The sequence below is a fragment of the Cynara cardunculus genome, assembly GCF_001531365.2.
Source record: "Cynara cardunculus var. scolymus isolate 2C chromosome LG 1, CcrdV1, whole genome shotgun sequence".
In the NCBI taxonomy this organism is placed as follows: Eukaryota; Viridiplantae; Streptophyta; class Magnoliopsida; order Asterales; family Asteraceae; genus Cynara; species Cynara cardunculus.
In genome coordinates, this window is record NC_037528.1 from 13,209,886 (window position 1) to 13,230,182 (window position 20,297).

Below are 20,297 nucleotides of genomic sequence, written 5' to 3' on the forward strand. Positions count from 1 at the left end.
ATATAAAACCAAACCATTTTTATTTTCATTCTTATTGATTATTGTCTAATACTTCTAACCAAACACATCCGAACTTATTTTTAAGTTTTCCACCATTTTTAAATTTTACGTGTCAGCAATAAAATATAATATAAATTACTCATTTTCAGGCTTAATGGTTTTTAAATTATTTTATTGGCTTCCTGAGTTTATGTTACAGCCCAAGCCAAGGGGGTATTTCTGGGCCATAGACCTAAGCGTTTGGACTTTCAGAAATAAGACCAATATATGTCGGCCCAAATGTGGATTGCTAATCGTTATTCATTCAAATTAGACCTATCCAGTCCATCGACACGTTGAGGTAAACCCTAGCTAGTGATCTCCGGCACAGGGTTCATCGCCGTCTTTTTGCTGTAAAAAACGTCAATCGCTGCAACGACAATGGCGACTGCGAGAACTGTGAAGGATGTATCGCCTCATGATTTCGTCAAGGCTTATGCCGCTCACCTCAAAAGATCCGGCAAGGTAAAACATTCCCCCTGGGTTCATTTGATTGAGTTCTGATTGAAATGTTCAGTGGTTTAACTTACACCGATGGTGGACTGTTTACCTTGCTAGGTGCTATAATATGTGCATTAAATTTGATTTCAATCTTTTCGTTTTTAGTTTTCGTATTGGATGCACCATAAATCATAGCTCTAGAGACTGGCATCTATATAGAGGTCTGGATACTTTATTGATAAATGTATGCTATGCTAACTATATCACAAACGAAATTCACTTTAGGCAGTCAATTAGTGGAATTCTGGAATCATAGATTGTATAAACTACGGCTGTTCACTTTTGATTTGATCAAAATGTTCTTTATTTTGAATGGGCAAGTAATTAGATTGTTAGTTGTGATTTTTTGGTATAGTTACATTAAGAGAATATTATATTCTAGGATGTTAGTTGGTGTGAAGTTATTACTTTATCAAGGTGGCATGTTGATCTTTTAAGTTGCTGTAGTCTCTATTTGGACATTAATTCTTGTGATAATCATCTATGGCTACATCCACTTGTTTTTTTTAATGGTTTTACATACCTGGGATTGTGGTGCTGATATGTGATATTATTATCATACTGCAACTTTTGCAAAATAGTTTGGTGTTCAAATGGAGGCTCACAGTAGATACATCCTAATACTGTATTGTAGAAACTTCATGGTACTGCCAGACTTTTAAATATCATCAGCATCTTTACTTTACCTGGTAAGTCGGACAATTATATTTGCCGAGTTATTTGTATCTGTTTGTCCACAGGAAAGTTTTCTTTTTCCAATGTCAACCGGGCGTGATCTTGCTTAAATATGGATATTTTGGAATTACTTTCATTCATGATCCAATGGGATTTTAAGTCTGGTTTTTATTTTTGTGTCGGGATTGCTATGGCTAGTTCTGGTCGTAAATTGTTTGTTTGGTTTAGTGAATGCACTTTGTAGTACATATCACGTCAACTGTTGCTTGCACCTATCTAGCATTATGCACTGTTTATAATATCTGCAGAACTCACAACCTGGAGGCACATTGTGCTAAAACTTGGTGAGAAACAATTATATGAACTTACGTCAAATTATCATAACACCAAGACATCATACAAGTTTACTGCATAAGACTTTTGTATGCTGTTCAAAATTTAGAAGTAATTCTTGCTTCTGTATTGTGCATAGATGGAGCTTCCTGAATGGACTGATATAGTGAAGACTGCCACTTTCAAGGAACTTGCTCCCTATGACCCAGATTGGTATTATATCAGAGCTGGTAAGGGATCTCCGTTTTTTTTGGTTCAACCCTAATTATATAGAGAAATATAATTGAAAAAATCAAGCCTGAATTCTGCACTTTCAGCTTCCATTGTTAGGAAAATATACTTGAGGGGAGGTCTTGGTGTTGGTGCATTCCAGAGGATCTATGGTGGGCATAAGAGAAACGGAAGCAGTCCGCCACATTTTTGCAGAAGCAGTGGCGGTCTTGTTCGTCACATTCTTCAACAGTTGGAAACCATGAAAATTATCGAAATGGACACAAAGGGGTGAGCTTCTTTATCTTCTATTAACATGCACCATTTCGTATGACAAATTTCCTTCTTGTTCTCAAATACCAACCAACAACATTCAAGGTGTCGTTTGTGTAACACCATCAACTCTGAAGATGCCATTATAGCATTTTTCTGCACAAATTTTACTGATCTTTCCCTTTTCTTAATGTATGTTTCAGAGGCAGAAGGATAACTTCTAATGGGCGAAGAGACCTTGATCAAGTTGCAGGACGAATTGTACTTGCACCTTGAAACTCTGAATGGCTGGAGATGATATTTAGCTAGGTTTTTTGGTCAAACGGCTTTGCTTTTGATTGTGAGTCCCTGTGTTTTAGTTCTATTTTTGACCGAGGTGAATCTTTGAGTTGCTTTAGATCTTGTTGATGGTAGACTTGCATTTCAAAATTGGAGAGTTTCTTCGTTAAATTTATAATCGGAGTATATGATTCGAGGCGTTCTTTTTGTTTTGCCATCGTCATCATCACCTGAGATGCAAAAGTTTGAAGTAGGGGTGTAATGATCCGAGTCGAGTTCGAGTATCAATATACTACTCTTGGACTAGATAGCCATTTCCCAGGCTCGAGCCTGACCCGAAAACTCGAGTAGTGCTCGAGTTTGAATCAAGCCTACTCTAGTAGAGTTGTCTCGTTTCATCTGCAGCCCAGGCGTCATTCCAATTCGGGCCGGACTCCAAGAATAATTGACTAGGATGTTGGTGGTTGGGTTGGCTAGGGGATGGCGTTGGGTCTTGCCCGGTGGACCAGCAGGGTCCATCATCAGTTGGGCTGCTCATTTTAGCGTGGTGCGCTAAGGTTTATTTCGTTCGGGCCGATTCAGTGGGTATGGGTCGGTTTAGACCCAGCCGACCGTATTCTTTCATTTTAAACAGCTTTATGAAAATTTCAAAATTAATCCCTGAGGGTTTAGGTTTTGTGTGTTGGTGGTCACACTACTTTAATTTAATTAATTTCTGGAAAATTTCAAATAGCCCCAAAACTATATAAATTTTCATTTTTATATAGGGAAATGCTCAAAAAATTCTAACAAACTTTTTCATTTTGAATGGTTTAGTTCTTAAACTATTTTTTTGAATAGAAAAACTATTAAAAAAAATATTTTTAATGATTAAGTTTCTGAATTATTTATTTGAATGAAAAATGTCATTTCTATCGTGCTTTTAAAAACCGGTTACTTACATCATTTTAACCAAAAGAGAAATACATTAGTTGACTATTAAAAGTTTGATGATTTATTTATTTTAAAAAAATTAGGGTCTTAATCATTTAAAATGTGAGCGTTTAATGATTTTATTTAAAAAATAGTTGAGAGGCTTAATCATTCAAAATGAAAAAAACGTAATAGTTTTTTTAATAAAAAAATAGTTTAAGAACTAAATCATTTTGAAAAATTTCAAATATTCCCAAAACTCTATAAATTTTCATTTTTATTTACTACATTTTAAACTATCATTTGCTTAAAGGTTTTAGATTTTACGTGCTCGATTGGGACTCATCAATAAATGCTTAAAAAACATCCATAGGGAACTCGACCAATTAAATTTGAATATATTACGATACACGTTTAGCATTATTGAGATGGATTCTTCTTAGCATAACGATAATAAACATGTAAGAGGTATTGTCGATAAAAACAACAAGATTTTACTACCGATATATCCATGTCTTGTGTTATATTTTATGTGTTACATTTGTTATTATTTAGTTTTTTTTAGTAAAAGTTTCTCATGATTGTTCATATATCATGATATTTGACTTATATATGTAATATTTGTTGAAATACTGTCCGTATGTATGATCATGAACTTTCATTCGCATGATGATGTATTGTTTACCAAGTCCAACAGAGTGAGAATGAGTTTGTCACCGTGAGTCTGTGATATTCTAACTATAACTGCAATAAGAACAATATAATCAGTTCTCCTTTGAATTTTTAGGTAATTAACCCGTAAAAAAGTGACATATGAGTCATATTTGATATAAGAGATATGCAATTAAACGAGTGATATATATTTGTTGAATTTTCACAACTACGATGCATAAAACAAAAGCATGCTAATTTTTGAGATAAAATTATTGTTTGAATTGCTGTTTAATTATTGACATCAATTTTAAATTTATAGCATGAAAACCATGAACTCCAACCTATAAATCAAGCAGTAATTTTTTAAAATTGTACATACAAAGCAATATATAACAAGTATTACTCGAAAAAGAAAAAGAATTATCTAAAATACACGTAAGATGTTCGTTATCAATCATGTTTTTTTCATTAAATTTGATGAATGTTGTAAAATCATATGATTGTGTTTTTATAACCATGAATACTTAAACCGTGTGATATTTAGAAAAAGCTTATAAAGAAATACATATAAGTGAATTTGAAATGTTAGAAAACTAAATGTTCGAAGATAATTGAACCGTATTAATTTCTATTAATGTCTTGTTTTTTCAACTACTCGTCTACATGGATTGTGACATTTTGTTAAACTTTAAAGGGGTATGGTAGAAAATTTAATCTTCCCTGAGTTTAAATTCAGATGCTATTAACGGTTATTGCAACCATGGAGGTTTACATACGATGACTCCATATCATTTACAATCACTTAGGTGGCGTTTGGTTCACATAATATTTTTGTATGAAATGAAACTTGTTAAAGAAAATTGACTTTGAAGAAATTAGAACGAAATGTTGTCAGGTTTGACCACCTGCTTGGTTGACAGACATTTGAATGGAATATGTCCTTGTGGTTCACAAAATGTAACTTTGTAATTGGAATGAAATATTGATAAATGACCAAAATGTCTTTTTTTTTTTGAAAAAAATAATTTTATTTAAACTAAAAACACTTTAATAAAATAATTTTTTAATATGTAAGACAATATAAATACACAACCCAAATATGACCATAAGCCAAATGACGTTACTAAATAAATGGTGGTGTGACGGTGGTTCAGATCAGTGGTGGTTCGTAGTGGTTCAGATCGATGGTGGTCTGTGGTGGTTCAGATGGAGATGGTCAGCGGTGGTTCTGATGGTTAGTGGTTCACATCGGTGGTTGTTCAATCGTTGGTGGTCAATGGTGATTCAAATTGATGGTAGTTGCTGGTAGTCGGTAGTGGTCCAGATCGACGATGGTTCAGATCGGTGGTTGTTCAAATCGGTGATGGTCAACAGTGCCGATGGTGATTCGGATCGGCGGTGCCAATAGTGATTCAGGTCGGTAGTATTTGCCAGTACTTCAGATCAGTGGTGGTTCGTAGTGGTTCAGATAGACGGTGAATTAGATCGGGCGTGATAGGTGGTGGTTCAGATCAATAGTGGTCGATAGTTGTTCAGATCGATGGTGGTTCAAATTAGTGGTGGTCGGCGGTTGTTTAGATCGGCGGTGGTTCAGATCGGTGGTGGTCGGTGGTGGTTCAGATCGTTGGTGGACGACGGTGGTTCAGATGGCGGTGGTTTAGATCGTTGGTGGACGACGGTGGTTCAGATGGCGGTGGTCGAAGGTGGTCGACGATGATCATATTGAGTTTTATGAGATTATAGTATCTTGGGTTAAGTACATATCTGATATTATGAAAATAGAGAATTTTATTCCATCAAAATATCATGCAGTTGCTAAAAAATGTTAAATTCTTTTATTTGTGAAATTTGTAGGATTTTGAAGATTTATTCCGTGAAAAAAATGAACCAAACGAGGAAATCAAATTTGGTCAATGAAATTCAATATTCCAATTACATCATATTCCAAACGAATCAAACGCTCCCTTAGAAAATTAATCGATTTTTAAAAAACTGGTCCGAAAATTCACAAATATTCAAAAATATATCAGTACAAAATTTTATATCGAAACTATAAGTTTTGAAAATCCATTGTTTAAAATTGGAAGTTATACAAGGAATTGATAATGTATCGTATAACATATGATAATCATAATCCATGGTTGATTGGTATGATTTTTATTATCGGCGAAACCCCGAAAAATTAGAGGTAAATAAGGAGGAGAGAAGGTACGGGAACAAGAACCCTAACCATAGACATCCCCATTCCTAAAGCTCAAAACTTCACTACTCATCACAGGCATTCCGTTCCGGATTTCTTTCCATTCCCGGCGAAGGAATCTTGCTTCTGCGCACGGTAACACCAAGGGTTAGGTCCCTAAACGTACAACTTTTCAGGTAATCAATCGGACAAAGATGATAATGTTTTTCTTTTTTTCGTTCTTGGTTACGGTCGTTTGTTTCAATTTCACTTGGGGTGAATAATGTTTTTGCGTGATTTTGTAATTTGAAAACTTGGGAAGAAGTTTGCCAGACTGAATTTGTTCTTGATTGCAGATGAGCTACTCATTGGATCATAATTCAACTGATTATCGTAAGTTTCACTATGTCTAATCCTCCAGTAGCTTGTTGGTCGGCCTTAGCTTTAACTAGAAGCTGAAAGTTGAATCCACAAGTTCATGTTCTTCTAGTACACAAGATTTGGTAGTTGAAACTTAGTAAGAACTAAGAAGCTGAAAGTTGAAGCCACAGGGTCATATTTTTTGGTTGGAAAAAAATATATACATATGTAAGAACCAAGAAGGTGAAACAGTGGTGCAGGAGTTATTATTATGATTAATGTCTGTATATATGTTTGTATATACACACACATTCATTTTGGAGAAAGTGTAAGATGATACATTTTGAGCATGATGTATGTTTCTCATATTACTTGAAGCAGAATATAATATTCTATTCAAACTGTGCCGCAATTGTTAGGTTGGGTTGATGTGGGAGTGGGAATCCTTGAACAATATCCAGTCCCAGAAAAGGCTTATTTGTTTATTGAACTGACTTCGAGAGGAAAATGTAGCTCCTTTGACTCACAGGAGTGTTATTTGCTGTTGAGAGAGTGAATGCATCTCCCATGCACATTTTGAAACAATATTTATTCTCTATTTAATGAGGTTGGATCTTTTTTTCTGGTTTGCAAGAGCATGGAAGCAAAGGTGTGGAGGTATTTGTTGGGGGTTTGGCTCGTTCTCTCACCGAAGACAAGGTTCACAAGGTCAGCCCTCTGATTAATTGCCTTGATGAATTTTTGTCTATTAGAATTACTTCTTGTTGTGTTCTGTTCATATGTTGGCCATTCCAGTCAATGCTCGCACTAGCAGCATGATGCACATCAGACTTGCAGTCAGAATTTTGACCACCATTTTTAGCTATTTTGGGGATCACTTCACTTTTATACAAGTACAACAAGAATAACGCGTAGCAAGGAAACAAAATTGAAAAAGGAAAGCCTCGAAAACGTCTTATAAGACTTGGCAGTCTCTAAGCTTTTGCTAGAAAAAGTCATTATTATCGTTGACACAATAAATAAAGTAGGGAATAATGCTCGAGGATGTTTTATGGTTGATGTCAGTGAGAGCAGGCATTAATTTGTTAGTACGTTATATCAGATTTAAGCTTTCCTGCTCAAATAGATGGCTAAATATTTGGGTTACTTGCTACCTGACATGAGTAGACTCTCAAGAAGCCTCATTCAACTCAACCTGAGTCCTGCTAGATCGACTTTATCAGTTCTCATACTTGTTTATGTTGTTGATTTTACCTAACCAGTTTACTGCTTAATGTGATTGACTTGCATTGATTTGGAAGTTGGTATAAGTTGTGTATCTAAAGTTTCATTGAATAAACTAGTCTAGTTGAAAGCAGTAGGTAATATGGCTAATGGCTTGATACACTCATGAATCTATTAGCTGAATGCCATCCATCTTCCATCCTTTTTGAGCATGATCGACTTGCATACCGGATCGTCACACATCCATTATTTTGGGAGTGAGTTAGGTTTGGAGTTCCTGCTGTTGTACTCTTATCCATTTTTTAAGGCTTTGTTTAGTTGGTAAGTTCTGATTGAGATTTGAGATCACTCTTTTTTCTCCCTCTTTCTTGATGTTGATCATTTGGTCTGCATGACTTTGTTTGTGCCTTAGTATATTAATCTATGCATGTAAGAATTACAAAGTCGTATATGCAATTTTTTTATGCTCTTGCTCACCAGAATGTTTGCACTATTATAGAGGATATAATGAGGTATATTGTTCATGAATTTCACATGGGCCACTTGTGTATATTTTCTGTATGCTAGCTTCTTTAGTCCTTCAAAATGCACTCTTTATGGAGGTTTGTGTGGACAAAATTCATCTAGTATTCATCTTCTTTCTTATCCTCCCGTGGTTGGAAAACTCCATTGGCCCATATTACGTGGTTTGGTCATCTCCAATGTAGATCCTTTGAATGCAGCAACACCAACTAGAAGAGTGGCTTGTAACAACAAGAGGTCGTTAGGAGAGATGGAGGTCAACCAAGATTGTCACGAAGGAAAGTAGCGAAGAGTGATATTCGTGAATGGAATGTGGCAAGGATTTGACCCTGGATGGGTGGAAGGATGCCATCCATGTCTTGGAACCTAGGTGTTTCACGTTTTTGCAATTTCTAATGGGTTTCATCTTTACCAGTATCAAGCTTGTTGGTGTTGTTTACGTTCTATATGTGGTAAAAGATGACCTGAAAACTAGTAGCCATGTTGCAGTGTTTATGTGATTAATGTTTTGAGTGATGAGAATTCCACCTGCTTGCATGTTTATAAGTTATTTCATATGTTCTACATGTGCATGTCAATAACATACGATAAATGTGTTACATTTGATGTTTCAACTGTGTCAAACTTCTGTTTCTGACTGCCTCTTTTAGGTGTTCTCAACTTGTGGGGAAATCATGGACATGCGATTGATAAAGGATCAAAAAGGCAACCTAAAGGTGAGGAAATCCGGGTGACTGAATATTATTTTCTTCACTAGTGCACCCAAAGTCTTATTTCATTTTATGTTTCTCTACTTGTAAAAGTCACACATCTGTTTATTGTACAAATGCATAGGGGTTTGGCTTTGTACGCTTTGCAACAAAACAGGCTGCTGACAAAGCTTTGAAGGAGTTATCTGGATCTATGGTAAAGAATATTCTCAACCAAAAGTAACTCGCGTTTATTAGATTGTTACAAAATACTGTTTGCAATGTTTTAGCCTTCCAGAATCTAGGACCATTACAAGAAACCTATGCTGTTTTTGTACATGTTTCTCATGTTAACATTAATGCAAAAGACAAGGGTCAGTTTATCGGCTAACGCTGATGCTCTGTTTATTATAATTATTTTAAAATTTGTTGTGGTCTTGTAGTTGCCATTTCCACTATATAAAAAATCAACTGAGGGTACTCCCCTGCCTTAAAGTAATTAGCTTTATGATGAGAAGAGATCTGTAGTGGTTACTGGTTACAGTGGAACTTGCCAACCGGAAAACATTAAATTCGTTAAATTAATGTTAACATGTTTCTATTGTTAACCTTAAAGCAAAGAGATGGGTTCATTATCGGTCAATGCAGTGTGAGCAACATAAGAAGTTATTACATTGTTGGTGCTATGTATGGCGTCATAAGTAGCAAGAAAGCTGCTCACGTTCCTTTATTTGTTATTATTTTTAAATTTGATGTGGTCTTGTAGTTGGCATTTCTACTATAATAGAACTCAACTGAGGTACTCCCCTGCCCTAAAGTAATTAGCTTTTTTCTGAGAAGAGATCTGTATTGGTTTAGGTGGAACTTGCCACAAGTTATTGTTGACATATTTTCTAGAAGGCATTAAATCTATTTTGTCATTGGACATCACATAAGCTGTTTCTCAATAAATCAAATGTAAATTAGTGACGTAACTCGTCTGAAATGCGATAAGAGGTCTTGAACTACATGTATGTCATTTGGCGAAATTGTTGCGTATGAAGCAATTTTTTTAAACAAATAGTGTAGAGTTTATATTGAACACATCAGAAACAGAAAACTACGAATAGAAGATTTAAATATGGCGTTGAAAACGTCAATTAGCTCGTTTGCCATGGATGGAACGAAAATTCAGAAGTTCACCTAATTTGGGATGAAGGGAGTATTTTCAGGGAGTGATCAAAGTAACAAACGTACTTTGCTTTAGCTTTCAAAAACATCACTGTAGATGCGTAAGTTGGGATGAAGGGAGTATTTACAGGGGTAAAATGTTCAAATTCTCCTAGTATGGTGATTGTTTTTGGTACTTTTACAGCCACAAACATTTTCTTTTGAAAACTAACGGGCCTAATGTCATATAAAATGGTTTTAAACGTTAATCACTCGATTTAAATGACAAAGACAAGGTTAACAGCCTTCCATAATATACATTCGATATAATAGAATATGGCGCCAAAAAGGTGCAAGTATCAAAACGGTGTCCTCCAGATTATATTTCTTCTTATGTCTTCGTAGTTACAGTGAAACTCTTGATATGAAGAACATAAAAACCTATGTCTTAAATTTAATTTGAGGAAAGTGTAGGTGCATTGCAAGCTCTTAATGTTCTTTTCTTTTTCCTAGACATCTCAACCAGACAGTCCTGGTTCTTTTTATTTTGTTTGGCCAAACTTGTTTGTCATATTTTGTCAATTACTTTTTGAGTGACGGTGTAAAACAATCCTATAGATATTATATAAGTTTCTTTCTTCTTCCTTGTGACAAATGAAATGAATTTTGAATTTTACAAAGTTAACCTTCTTGGCCTATATGTTTCAGCTAGAAGGGAAAAAGATTGGTGTTCTCCCATCAGCTGCACAGGATACATTATTTTTGGGGAACCTTAACAAAGGTGTGTTTTAATCCCTTAATGGCAGTCTCGAGCATGTTCTTTGACTTTTTAGGTTGGTGCATTTCAGTGTTTTTCTGCCTCTGTTGGTCCACAACCAAGTAATAAACCTTGTGTTTCTTAAACAACCACACTTATTGCTACCCCTCTGCGATGCAACGTAGGTTTGGCTATCTTTTCAGTTATCATGGCTTCCGATATTTGAGCCATATAGCAGAATACAGCAGAACTAATGGTTTGATCATTTCAAGATCCACAAGTTGCGTTCCTTGTTTTTTAAATGTTCTATGCTTCTTTTCCTTGCTTCATTATGATTTTTTTGTTTTTCCGTGGTAACCTAGTCCTTTTCTCTCTGTGATCTTGAAAATAGATCCTACTTTTATTCATGACTGGAATCTCGAAGCTGCCAGCCTATTTTGTACCACTTTTTCTTTATTATCATGCCTAGAGCATAATATTGTTAATTTGCATGCAAAGGCTAAAGCCGCATGGTCTTTCAGTTCCCTTTATCTTATTTATTTTCTTTGTTTAGGGTGGAGTGCTGATGATTTTAACAAGATTGTCCGGCAGGTAAACCTCTATTGGCTGTCAGCATGCCTTTATTATATTTGTTTTTGTTTTTCATTATGTAATCAAGCACATGTCTTGTGATAGTGATCATAAAATTACGTATATAACTTTTTCTTGGTGGTATAGGTTTTTCCGGATGTTGTTTCCATTGATCTTGCGTTGCCCCAAGGTGGTAGTGAGACTGCTTCTGGCAAAAAAATTAAGAATCGCGGTTTTGGTTTCGTAAAGTTCTCATCTCATGCTGTAAGTCCTTTGTTACTGATGATATCATCTTTTTGACAACTCAAATTTCAAATTAAATAGTTTTTTGATCCTGTGACACTGATCAAGGTATCTGTGCATCCTCCTTGAACCTTACTAGGTAGAAGCCAGGACTTGTGGTTTTTTATTCTCATTCCAGCATACATTTTGACTGTTATGTTCAGAAATCCAAAATTATTGACAACAATATCATGCCATTTAATTGCCGATTGGCACCGAACCCCTTTTATAGGAGATACATACTCCTCCAACCCAAAATAAATGCCCACAATAAAAAAGCAAACATTTTTTTAGAAATGTATAATTATTATACCTTTTAATTAACTAAATGACAATTTAACTTTAATAACTGTTACACTTTGATGACAATTTTGTCTCCATCTCATCAGTTCTTAAATATTCGTGCGCCATAATTAAGGGTAGACTTTGAAATTTAGTAAATTTATAACATTCTATTATTGAAAGTAGACACTTATTTATGGACAAACCTTTAGAAATGTGTAATTATTAAACTTTTTAATTCACCAAAGGACAAATTTACTCTTAATAATAGAGAAATATTTTTTCCATCTTATAATTAAGGGTAGTATGGGAAATAAAATATTTACTTTCAAAAGTGGACACTTATTTTGGGACACATTGAAATAGAAATGTGGACACTTATTTTGGGACGGTGGGAGTATTTTGGTTGTGGGGTGTTCATATATGTATAACTTACACAAAGAGATTTCCTCTGAACAGTCGAGTCCTTGTAGCAAAGAATAAAGATAGTGTCTCATAATGAGATTTCTTCTGAAGGATCGGACTGTTGTAATGTATACAGAGTTAAGCTCTCCTGGACTCCTGTACCTGTTCATGTAAATCGACTTCCTCATCTATTTTGTCAATGGCCACACATTGCGGAGCTTGCTGAACGCTTACCCCATATCATAATAGCTTCAACACCCTTATCGGGATTCATTCCCAAAAGCTGGTTTTACTATTTTTGTTTCTGGTTATGCCGCTTTGGTACTCAATCCACTTAGTGATTTATTTTTCCAGCCAAATCTTTCCCATTTAGCGTTGTGTATATAGATTGGAGACTCGATAAAAACTATTTCATGGTTCAACCATTTCAATTCTTGCAACCAGAGCCACCAAACTCAATCATACGGGCTGATCTGAACTGCTAAGCCTATTTATTGCCAAAAGGCAGAAAGAATGATAAAATTTGATGCATGAAAGTTGCATCTTCAGTTCACCAATCAAATATAATCTTTTTAAGATATGCAATAATTTGATGAAGTCTTTACTTGGTCATATGAAAGATTATGAGACACATGACAACAGTACAACACCGCTATCTGCAATATTGAATGTCGCTACTTCAATCTCTCTATCCAGACTGCAGCACGTGCATTTAGGGCTGGTTCGAAGCCAGATTTTGTTCTTGGTGGTGCTTTGCACCCATCAGTTCAGTGGGCTGAGGAGGATACTGAAGCTAATCCTGATGAAATTGCTAAGGTGTTCATCTCTTAATTTAACATGAATGCTTGTTCTGTTCTGAATGCCTGTTGTATATATATGAATTCATTTTTGGATTTCCAGGTGAAAATAGCATTTATTAGAAACCTACCCTCAAGTACTGATGAAAGCTTCTTGAAGAAACTCTTTGTGCCCTTCGGGAAGGTCAGATATGCTGCAGCTTATTTGTGATCTTTTCATTAAGGTATATGCATTGCAAGTCTTGAGGATTTGTATGCTCATCTTTCAGGTAGAGAAAGTGGTGGTGTCCAGCAAGGGCGATTCTTCAGTTGGATTTGTCCATTTTGCTCAACGATCAGTAAGTGGCACAATTTTAATTTTAACTCAATACACCAAATGTTTCCCCTGAAGAACAAAGTTGACTTCTGCCTATAGTACAAAGCCTTCACCATGTGGCATGTGGCTACCACTCACACAACATTGTTTGCTAGTTTGATTATTTGTTGAACTTGTAACTCCATAGTTTTTTCAAACACAAACTTGATTTAGCATACAGTTTAACATTATATCCCCTTTTCATTTTACTTTCTGCACTCATGGGAATACTTACTGTTTCTTTCTGCTATTACTGTAATTTGTAACTTCGCTTCAATATGTAGCACCTTGATAATGCCATAGAGGAACTAAATGAAAAAATTGTCCAAGGGCCAAAGGGCAGTCCATCATTTAAGCTACAGGTACCACAAATTACTTTAGGCTTTTAATTTATGATCCATAACAGAAACAAATAGATCCGAGATGGAATCATCTAAACTTGTGTTTATGATAGGTCGAAGTTGCAAGGCCCATGGAAAAGAAAAGGAAAAGGGTTTATGAAGATCCTCAAAGCACTCAGCCCCGTGAGATTTCAAGTAAATCGAAACCTCGAAGTTATGAGCCAGTCTTGAATTCCTTTGATGGGCATGAAGAGACACTTCAAAAGGTTTATTACCTTGATAACAATGCCCTTTATTTTTTAAATTTCAAGTCTCACTGTTTTTGTTCTTAGAAGTCATTCTGTTTCGAACTTGGTACTGAATCAGGTTGCGGAAAGATCTTTAAAACACTTCTTCTATATGCTATGTTGTTCGGATGATAATAGTTCTTAAATATAAAATTTGGATTATTATAATTGTTGGGAACTCTTGCATGTATTCTTTAAGGCTTGAAAAGCTTCTTCATCGTTCCTTATTATTCCAAAGGACTAGGACTCGTGCCACTTCCATCTTAATGGTGCTGCTAGCCAACAGTCACCAACTTTTTAACATCTGATGTTCATCTGTTGCTAACTTGCAAAAAAGTGAACACCAAGAAAGTTCGATCTTGGTATAGATATTTTTATCATATATTATGATGGTACATGTGGAAAGAGAATGGTGATATTCAAGTGTTACACTGTATGGAAGGGCTGAGACGATATAATGAACCTTTTTTCTTGTTCTCATCTTTTGGTTTTATTCAGCTTATATCTCTTTCCAATTATATACATGGTGCTGATTTTTGGGTATTTTTCTTAACTGATAGGAACCTTTTGTTGCTGATCCCTATGAAGCTGCTGTTCTACTATTACCAGTGGCTGTCAGAGAGCGGCTACTTCGAATTTTGCGGCTTGGTATTGCTACGCGATATGATGTATGTTTTCACTTTTCAGATCATCCTTGATGGCCCATGATTATCCACTGATTTACTTTTCTTTTCTTCATTCTTTGCTTTAAAATTTTCTTTTGGTGTGGCAAGTTGAAGGAGCGTGTTTTCTTCCCACAATGTATATTAGTACGATAGCCTTAAGAAAGCATGGGACCCGTGCAATAGTCTTCCATGTGGGGCCACGCATGTTGCCAACAATAATTTTCTTTAGGTCCATCTTGAACTTTCTTTTTTGTTTAACATTGTTGGGACTTTGATGGGTTAACTGAACCCGGCCACATGTAAATAAGGTGTCAAGTTGTTCTAATCTTGATGCTAAGCTTTTCGCACTTTTCTACTTTCAAGGCAGTGAAGGTTTCTGACCACATCCTTTCTTCCAACTTTACTCCAAATTTGTAAACGATGGGCTCAATGGGGGCATTTTAGCAATAAAGAAAATCGTGACTTATATCTTTGAGTGGAACACATAAAAAACCGTGTTTGATTTGTAGCTAATCAGATTTCGAAAGACCCTATTTCATATTTGGCTGGGATGAACTAGAGGTCAACGTTGATCTTAAGGGGAATATTAATTTATATACATTGGAGGTTTAATGGGTATGCATGTATTTATGGTTAACCTAGAATCTTCTAATAATACCCTATTAATCTAGAAGAATAACAAGTCTGAATGATTGTAACATGTCTTCACTTTTTGCACCATCTATTACACTGATTTCTGCTTAAGTGACATCTTAAGGAACTAAGACATCCGTTGAGGATGCTGTAATAACACGACAGCCAATGGTTTTGTCTTTTACTTGATAAATATCGATATCTCCAGTCAGGAAGTTGACCATTTGCTTTCCTATATTTGATTTTTCTTTGTCAGATTGAAGTTGAATCCTTATCTAAGCTAGCGGAACTACCTGAATCTACGGCCATATCAATCCTTGATCAGGTTAACTAAATCTGTACAATTGGATCTCTAATATACAAGAAAGTATTAGTTTCATCTCTTTATAAATTGATCATGCCCATTTCTCGCAGTTCATGTTATCGGGAGCAGAGAAGCATGACAAGGTAGCATATCTTGCGGCACTAATTTCTAGGGTATGTATCAGCGTCCATGGCTACAAACATGTTAAGTTTCGGTCTTGGGGCTCTAGTTTCTAGTACCAATGCAAATAATTTCTATTTTGTCAACAGTACCAGGTGGAGAAACTCGGAATGGATCAACAACTACCCTCGAGTTTGTTGAGATTAGGGGACACTAATACTAGGGAGTCAGTGGGCCTCTCTGCTCGGGTGCATCTTCCAGCCATTGATTCTCTTGGCATGCATGTTGACCCAAGTGTGTCGTGGTTAGTTTCTTGCATCCGAAATAAATTCGGTTTATCTAGTTCACTGCGTATATAATGGGAATTTTCATAATGGAAAGGAAATTTTCCTTAATTGCTCTTTTCGATCATTTATGATGCAGGTCTGAAAGCTATGCATCTCGTTATTCTTCTTTATATTCAGATCATCATCGTCTACCAACCAGCCGTGCAGGTGTTGTAAGAACGGAAGAAAGGAGTCCTTTAAGCTTGCTGGAATTTCCGGGTTCTTCTACCACTGCTTCTTACAGTCGGTATTTAGTAAATTCGCACATTCCACCAGCTTATGCAAACATGGAGGAGATGAGTCCAATCCCGTCCCACCGAATCCCCGGTTCGTCTTCAACACCTTACTCAAAAATTGCAAATGATCCTTACCGAACACCTGGCCCTTCTTTAGCTTATGCAAAAGGTGGTGCAGATCCTCCTCACGTTGCAGCGTCCAGTGATCGTCAACCTACTCGGCCCCAAATGAGATTCGACCCATTTACTGGTCAACCTTACAAGTTTGACCCTTTTACCGGTGAACCCATTGTTCCGGAAGGGCGCCGTTAGGGATTTCTGTCTTCCTGTACTAATCATGAGACATTCTTTCTCTAATGTTATCTGGCTAAACCAAGTGTCAGATGTCAGTTGCTGCAGTTGATGTTAAATTATAAGAGATGTCTGTGAGTGTTAAAAACACCCAGAATCCATGTACATTAATGGATTAATTTACATTTCCTGCAACTTAAATTCTCTTCAAAAAAGCAATTGCTTTTTCCCAAAAAAGCTGCAACTTAGGATTCGTTTACCAAAATACTTGCCAGGTTTTGTCCAGCGAAACGACATTGTACATGAAAATTTATCTGGTAAATGTTAACCGGGTAAGAGTCGTTACCATTATTTACCGGCTTAGACTCTTAGGGTTCTTGCTGTTGCTCTTATCACGTAAGATTCCCAGCCTATCATGTTCATAAGATAAGGTAAATGACCCAGTAAATACTTACCAGGTAAGTGTTTAATAAACGGCTCTTTACTCTCCGTGCTTTCTGGCCAATAACTTTCCATTTATTGTACACATTGAATATGGATGTATATATCTTTTTTTTAACACTAAAATCTACGAATGTAGTGAAAGGTCATGGCACAATTGGGAAATTTTCCAAAATAACCATTTTGAACATCTCATTTCACTTTATAATCTTTTTTTACTCAGTAGCCTGAAATAGTCCAGATCTCTAAATAACACTTTAGCAATTTATGAAATATATTTTTCAAGAATTTAATATTTTTAAAGTAACACTAGCAATTTACTAAAGTGCTACTTATCAAATGCTGACGTGGAAATGTCACTTACACAACTTGCTAAAGTTGTTAAAGTGTTATTTGTCACACAAGTATCTTGCAAGTAACATTTTCGCAACTTGTAAAATGTTATTTTATAAGTATTAAATTCATAAAAAAAGTTCGCTTATTATTAAAATATTACTTCTGAAATCTTAACTATTTTTGATCAGTTAAATAATGAAAATGGCTATAAAAGTAAATTTGAAAAGGAGTCTAAAATGACTATTTTATACATTTCCGCACAATATTCTAGAGACTAAAAACATTACAAATGAATTGATTTTTGTAACCACTAAAATTATTGCAGTCCATGATTACATCTCCAGTCTTTTAGAGGTTTCTTTCACGTGGTGTAAGTTGAACCTTAAAAATACTCTCTTTGGCCCATCTTGTCGATATCAATGCTTCACCTATTAAGTATCGTTTGCTCTCTTGGATACATACACACATTCATATGAATGTACGTACAAAATGTTATTATAAGTGAGCTTTATTGGTTTCGTTTGATTATATATAGGGTTAGATTCCAGTGACAGTAAAAGTTACAGTGAGAAGGGTAAAAATGGATCTCCACTTTTAGATCAATCCTAATCGAAGAAAACCACTAGATCAATTATCTTTTAACACACAATTCATGAATTGTTTTGGGACTAAAAATAATCAATGATACAAATCCCTTGTTACACTTTTCATCTTAACTCCTATTCTAACACGATCTTTTGTGTGTGTGTATATATATATATATATTTTTTGGTTACATTTATATGATGGGTAGATAAATTTTGGAGGGAGAAGGGTCCAAAAGTAGGTACAAACATGCATGCTGCAGGTACAATGTGAAGTGAAATTGAAAGCGGGCCTTGTGGTAGTGGGCTCGACCGACCGGGAAACAAAGGGAATAAAGTGAAATCTTTCTGGCACATGGACACCCGGCTGGACCGGACACAAACCTGACCCGATATGTCAATGTCACTTTAGTCCTTCCCTCTTTATCACTTTTCATTTTCGGCCCCTCAAATATCCTACTATTTCAAATAACCCCTTCAACGTTGCCTTTTAAACTTGATTTTGTCATCAACATTATTATACTCGATCACAACCTTTCATAAAAGAGATTTTCGTTAATTAAAAAGAAAAGCAAGAATCATAACTTGATATAAACTGATACATAAATCCACCGTTACAAAAAAAACTATCGTTCCGTAAATCATATTAAAAAAAAGAAAAAAAAAATACTTGATAGAACGTTAAATATAACATGGAATTTTGCCAAAAATGTTGTTGATTTAGCATCATCGAAATATGAGAGTAATTTAAATGCCACGTCATGTATTCGGAAAATATATATTTAAAAAAGGAATTGATGACACGTTGGACATTGATAGGCGTAATGGATAGAAGAAGATAACAAACGTTGCTACTATCAAAGTTTATTTAATTCTTTCGAATATAATCACGTGCCTTAGCTGCCACGTGGTCTTCCTCACATGCCACCCCCATATCTTCAAATCCCCAGTCAACTTGTTCTTTTTTATTTTCATACCTTCCTAAATGAATATGTAATTATCATATATTTTAATTAATAAAATAATTTTTATATCTTTAATAATAATTAACAACAATAAATTCTTTTTAAACACTTATTTTTAAAACTTTATGAGAAATTAAACTATAAATGTAATCCTAATTATTGTTTAATTATATAAAATCCTTCTTAACGAAAATAAATAAAAATATAGAAAAAGTAGAGTAAATTTAGGAACTTTAAAAAATTGTACTGTGTTAAATACTATGATTGATCTACGTTAAATTCATTTCGGATCAAAAGATCAAATTAAAAGTCAACTGTTTTTAAATCTTTTCCAAACAAATTTCAATATCAATTTAATGTGGGTAAAGGAGATTGCTATAATGACTAATGATGAAATGTAACATGCAATATAATACCAATTTTCAACCAAATAACAACCGGAGTAATGAATCGACAGATGCATCGAGACTTTTGAACAACAGAATCAGGAGAAATTATTGACGAAGTATGTAGAGAATTGATGTATTAATTAAAACCGAAACCATGACTACAAACTTTGTGAAATAAACCAACAAAACAAAAAGTAAAGCCGACAAAAGATGCAGATGACGTGAACGGCAAACTAGGATCGAAGAAAATGCACCACGACCAAGTAATGTTTAATTAGGGAGATGAGGCCATAGTTGATCACGTAAACAACCTCTCGATCTTACTGGATGAGGTAAAATCTATATATTCGATTTCATTTGGATCCTATCTTTAGAGGAGATATATTGACAAATTGTTCATCTACTGCTTATTGGGTAAGTGTTTATCATGAGTCGTTTACTTTATCGAATGAGCATGATAAAGATCGAGAACCGGTTTAGGATGTTGTACAATGTGCATTGGGTGTTGTAGGGAGGGGGTGGGGTTAGGGTGCCACCGGAGCAGAAGCTGCAGGGAATGTGCAGAACATGCGGTACAATTCATGCTGCTTCACTGTCTCTCCTTTGTCACTCACATGCGACTCTCAAACCTACAATCCTGTTTTGCATGTGCTTCCCATGTGCATGCGCCGCTTTGCGCACTACGCACCCCTTCTCCCTGCTGCCCCATCCCCTATTCACATGTCCCTCTATTTTCCAAATAATTATTTAAACAAAGGGGTATTTTGGTCAAATGATACATGTCATGTGCCCATTGCAGCCTTTCTAGACCATCTTCTTCCCGCTACTATTTCTTTCTAAGTTCAGTGAGATACCCAAACGTTTGTCGTTTTCTGTCCTTTGAATTTACACAAATACCCCTACACCCAATTCAAAACCTTTCTTTTTATTTT

At 35.4% G+C, this 20,297-nt stretch overlaps 2 protein-coding genes across 4 annotated transcripts; both read left to right on the forward strand.

Annotated features, from left to right (window-relative positions):
* Positions 1-326: 326 nt before the first annotated feature.
* Positions 327-2,513, forward strand: LOC112518248 (40S ribosomal protein S19-1-like). The gene is made up of 4 exons (XM_025125884.1): positions 327-504; positions 1,688-1,778; positions 1,866-2,049; positions 2,235-2,513. Exons 1-4 carry the CDS (start codon positions 421-423, stop codon positions 2,305-2,307), a joined length of 432 nt encoding a protein of 143 aa, XP_024981652.1. The 5' UTR covers positions 327-420; the 3' UTR covers positions 2,308-2,513.
* Positions 2,514-5,985: 3,472 nt separating this feature from the next.
* Positions 5,986-16,846, forward strand: LOC112519906. 3 transcript variants are annotated; one of them, XM_025128225.1, is made up of 18 exons: positions 5,986-6,252; positions 6,412-6,448; positions 7,050-7,123; positions 8,812-8,877; positions 8,996-9,067; positions 10,708-10,780; positions 11,310-11,347; positions 11,474-11,590; positions 12,992-13,111; positions 13,196-13,276; positions 13,362-13,430; positions 13,732-13,809; positions 13,902-14,054; positions 14,636-14,743; positions 15,630-15,698; positions 15,788-15,850; positions 15,947-16,101; positions 16,221-16,846. In XM_025128225.1, the coding sequence occupies exons 2-18, from the start codon at positions 6,412-6,414 to the stop codon at positions 16,669-16,671; spliced, it is 1,824 nt and encodes a 607-aa protein (XP_024983993.1). In that variant the 5' UTR covers positions 5,986-6,252; the 3' UTR covers positions 16,672-16,846. The 3 variants fall into 3 exon arrangements, with proteins under 3 accessions (XP_024983993.1, XP_024984001.1, XP_024984007.1); XM_025128233.1 differs by having other exon boundaries at positions 15,788-15,820; XM_025128239.1 differs by lacking the exons at positions 5,986-6,252; positions 6,412-6,448; positions 7,050-7,123 and adding an exon at positions 7,131-8,531.
* Positions 16,847-20,297: the final 3,451 nt, after the last annotated feature.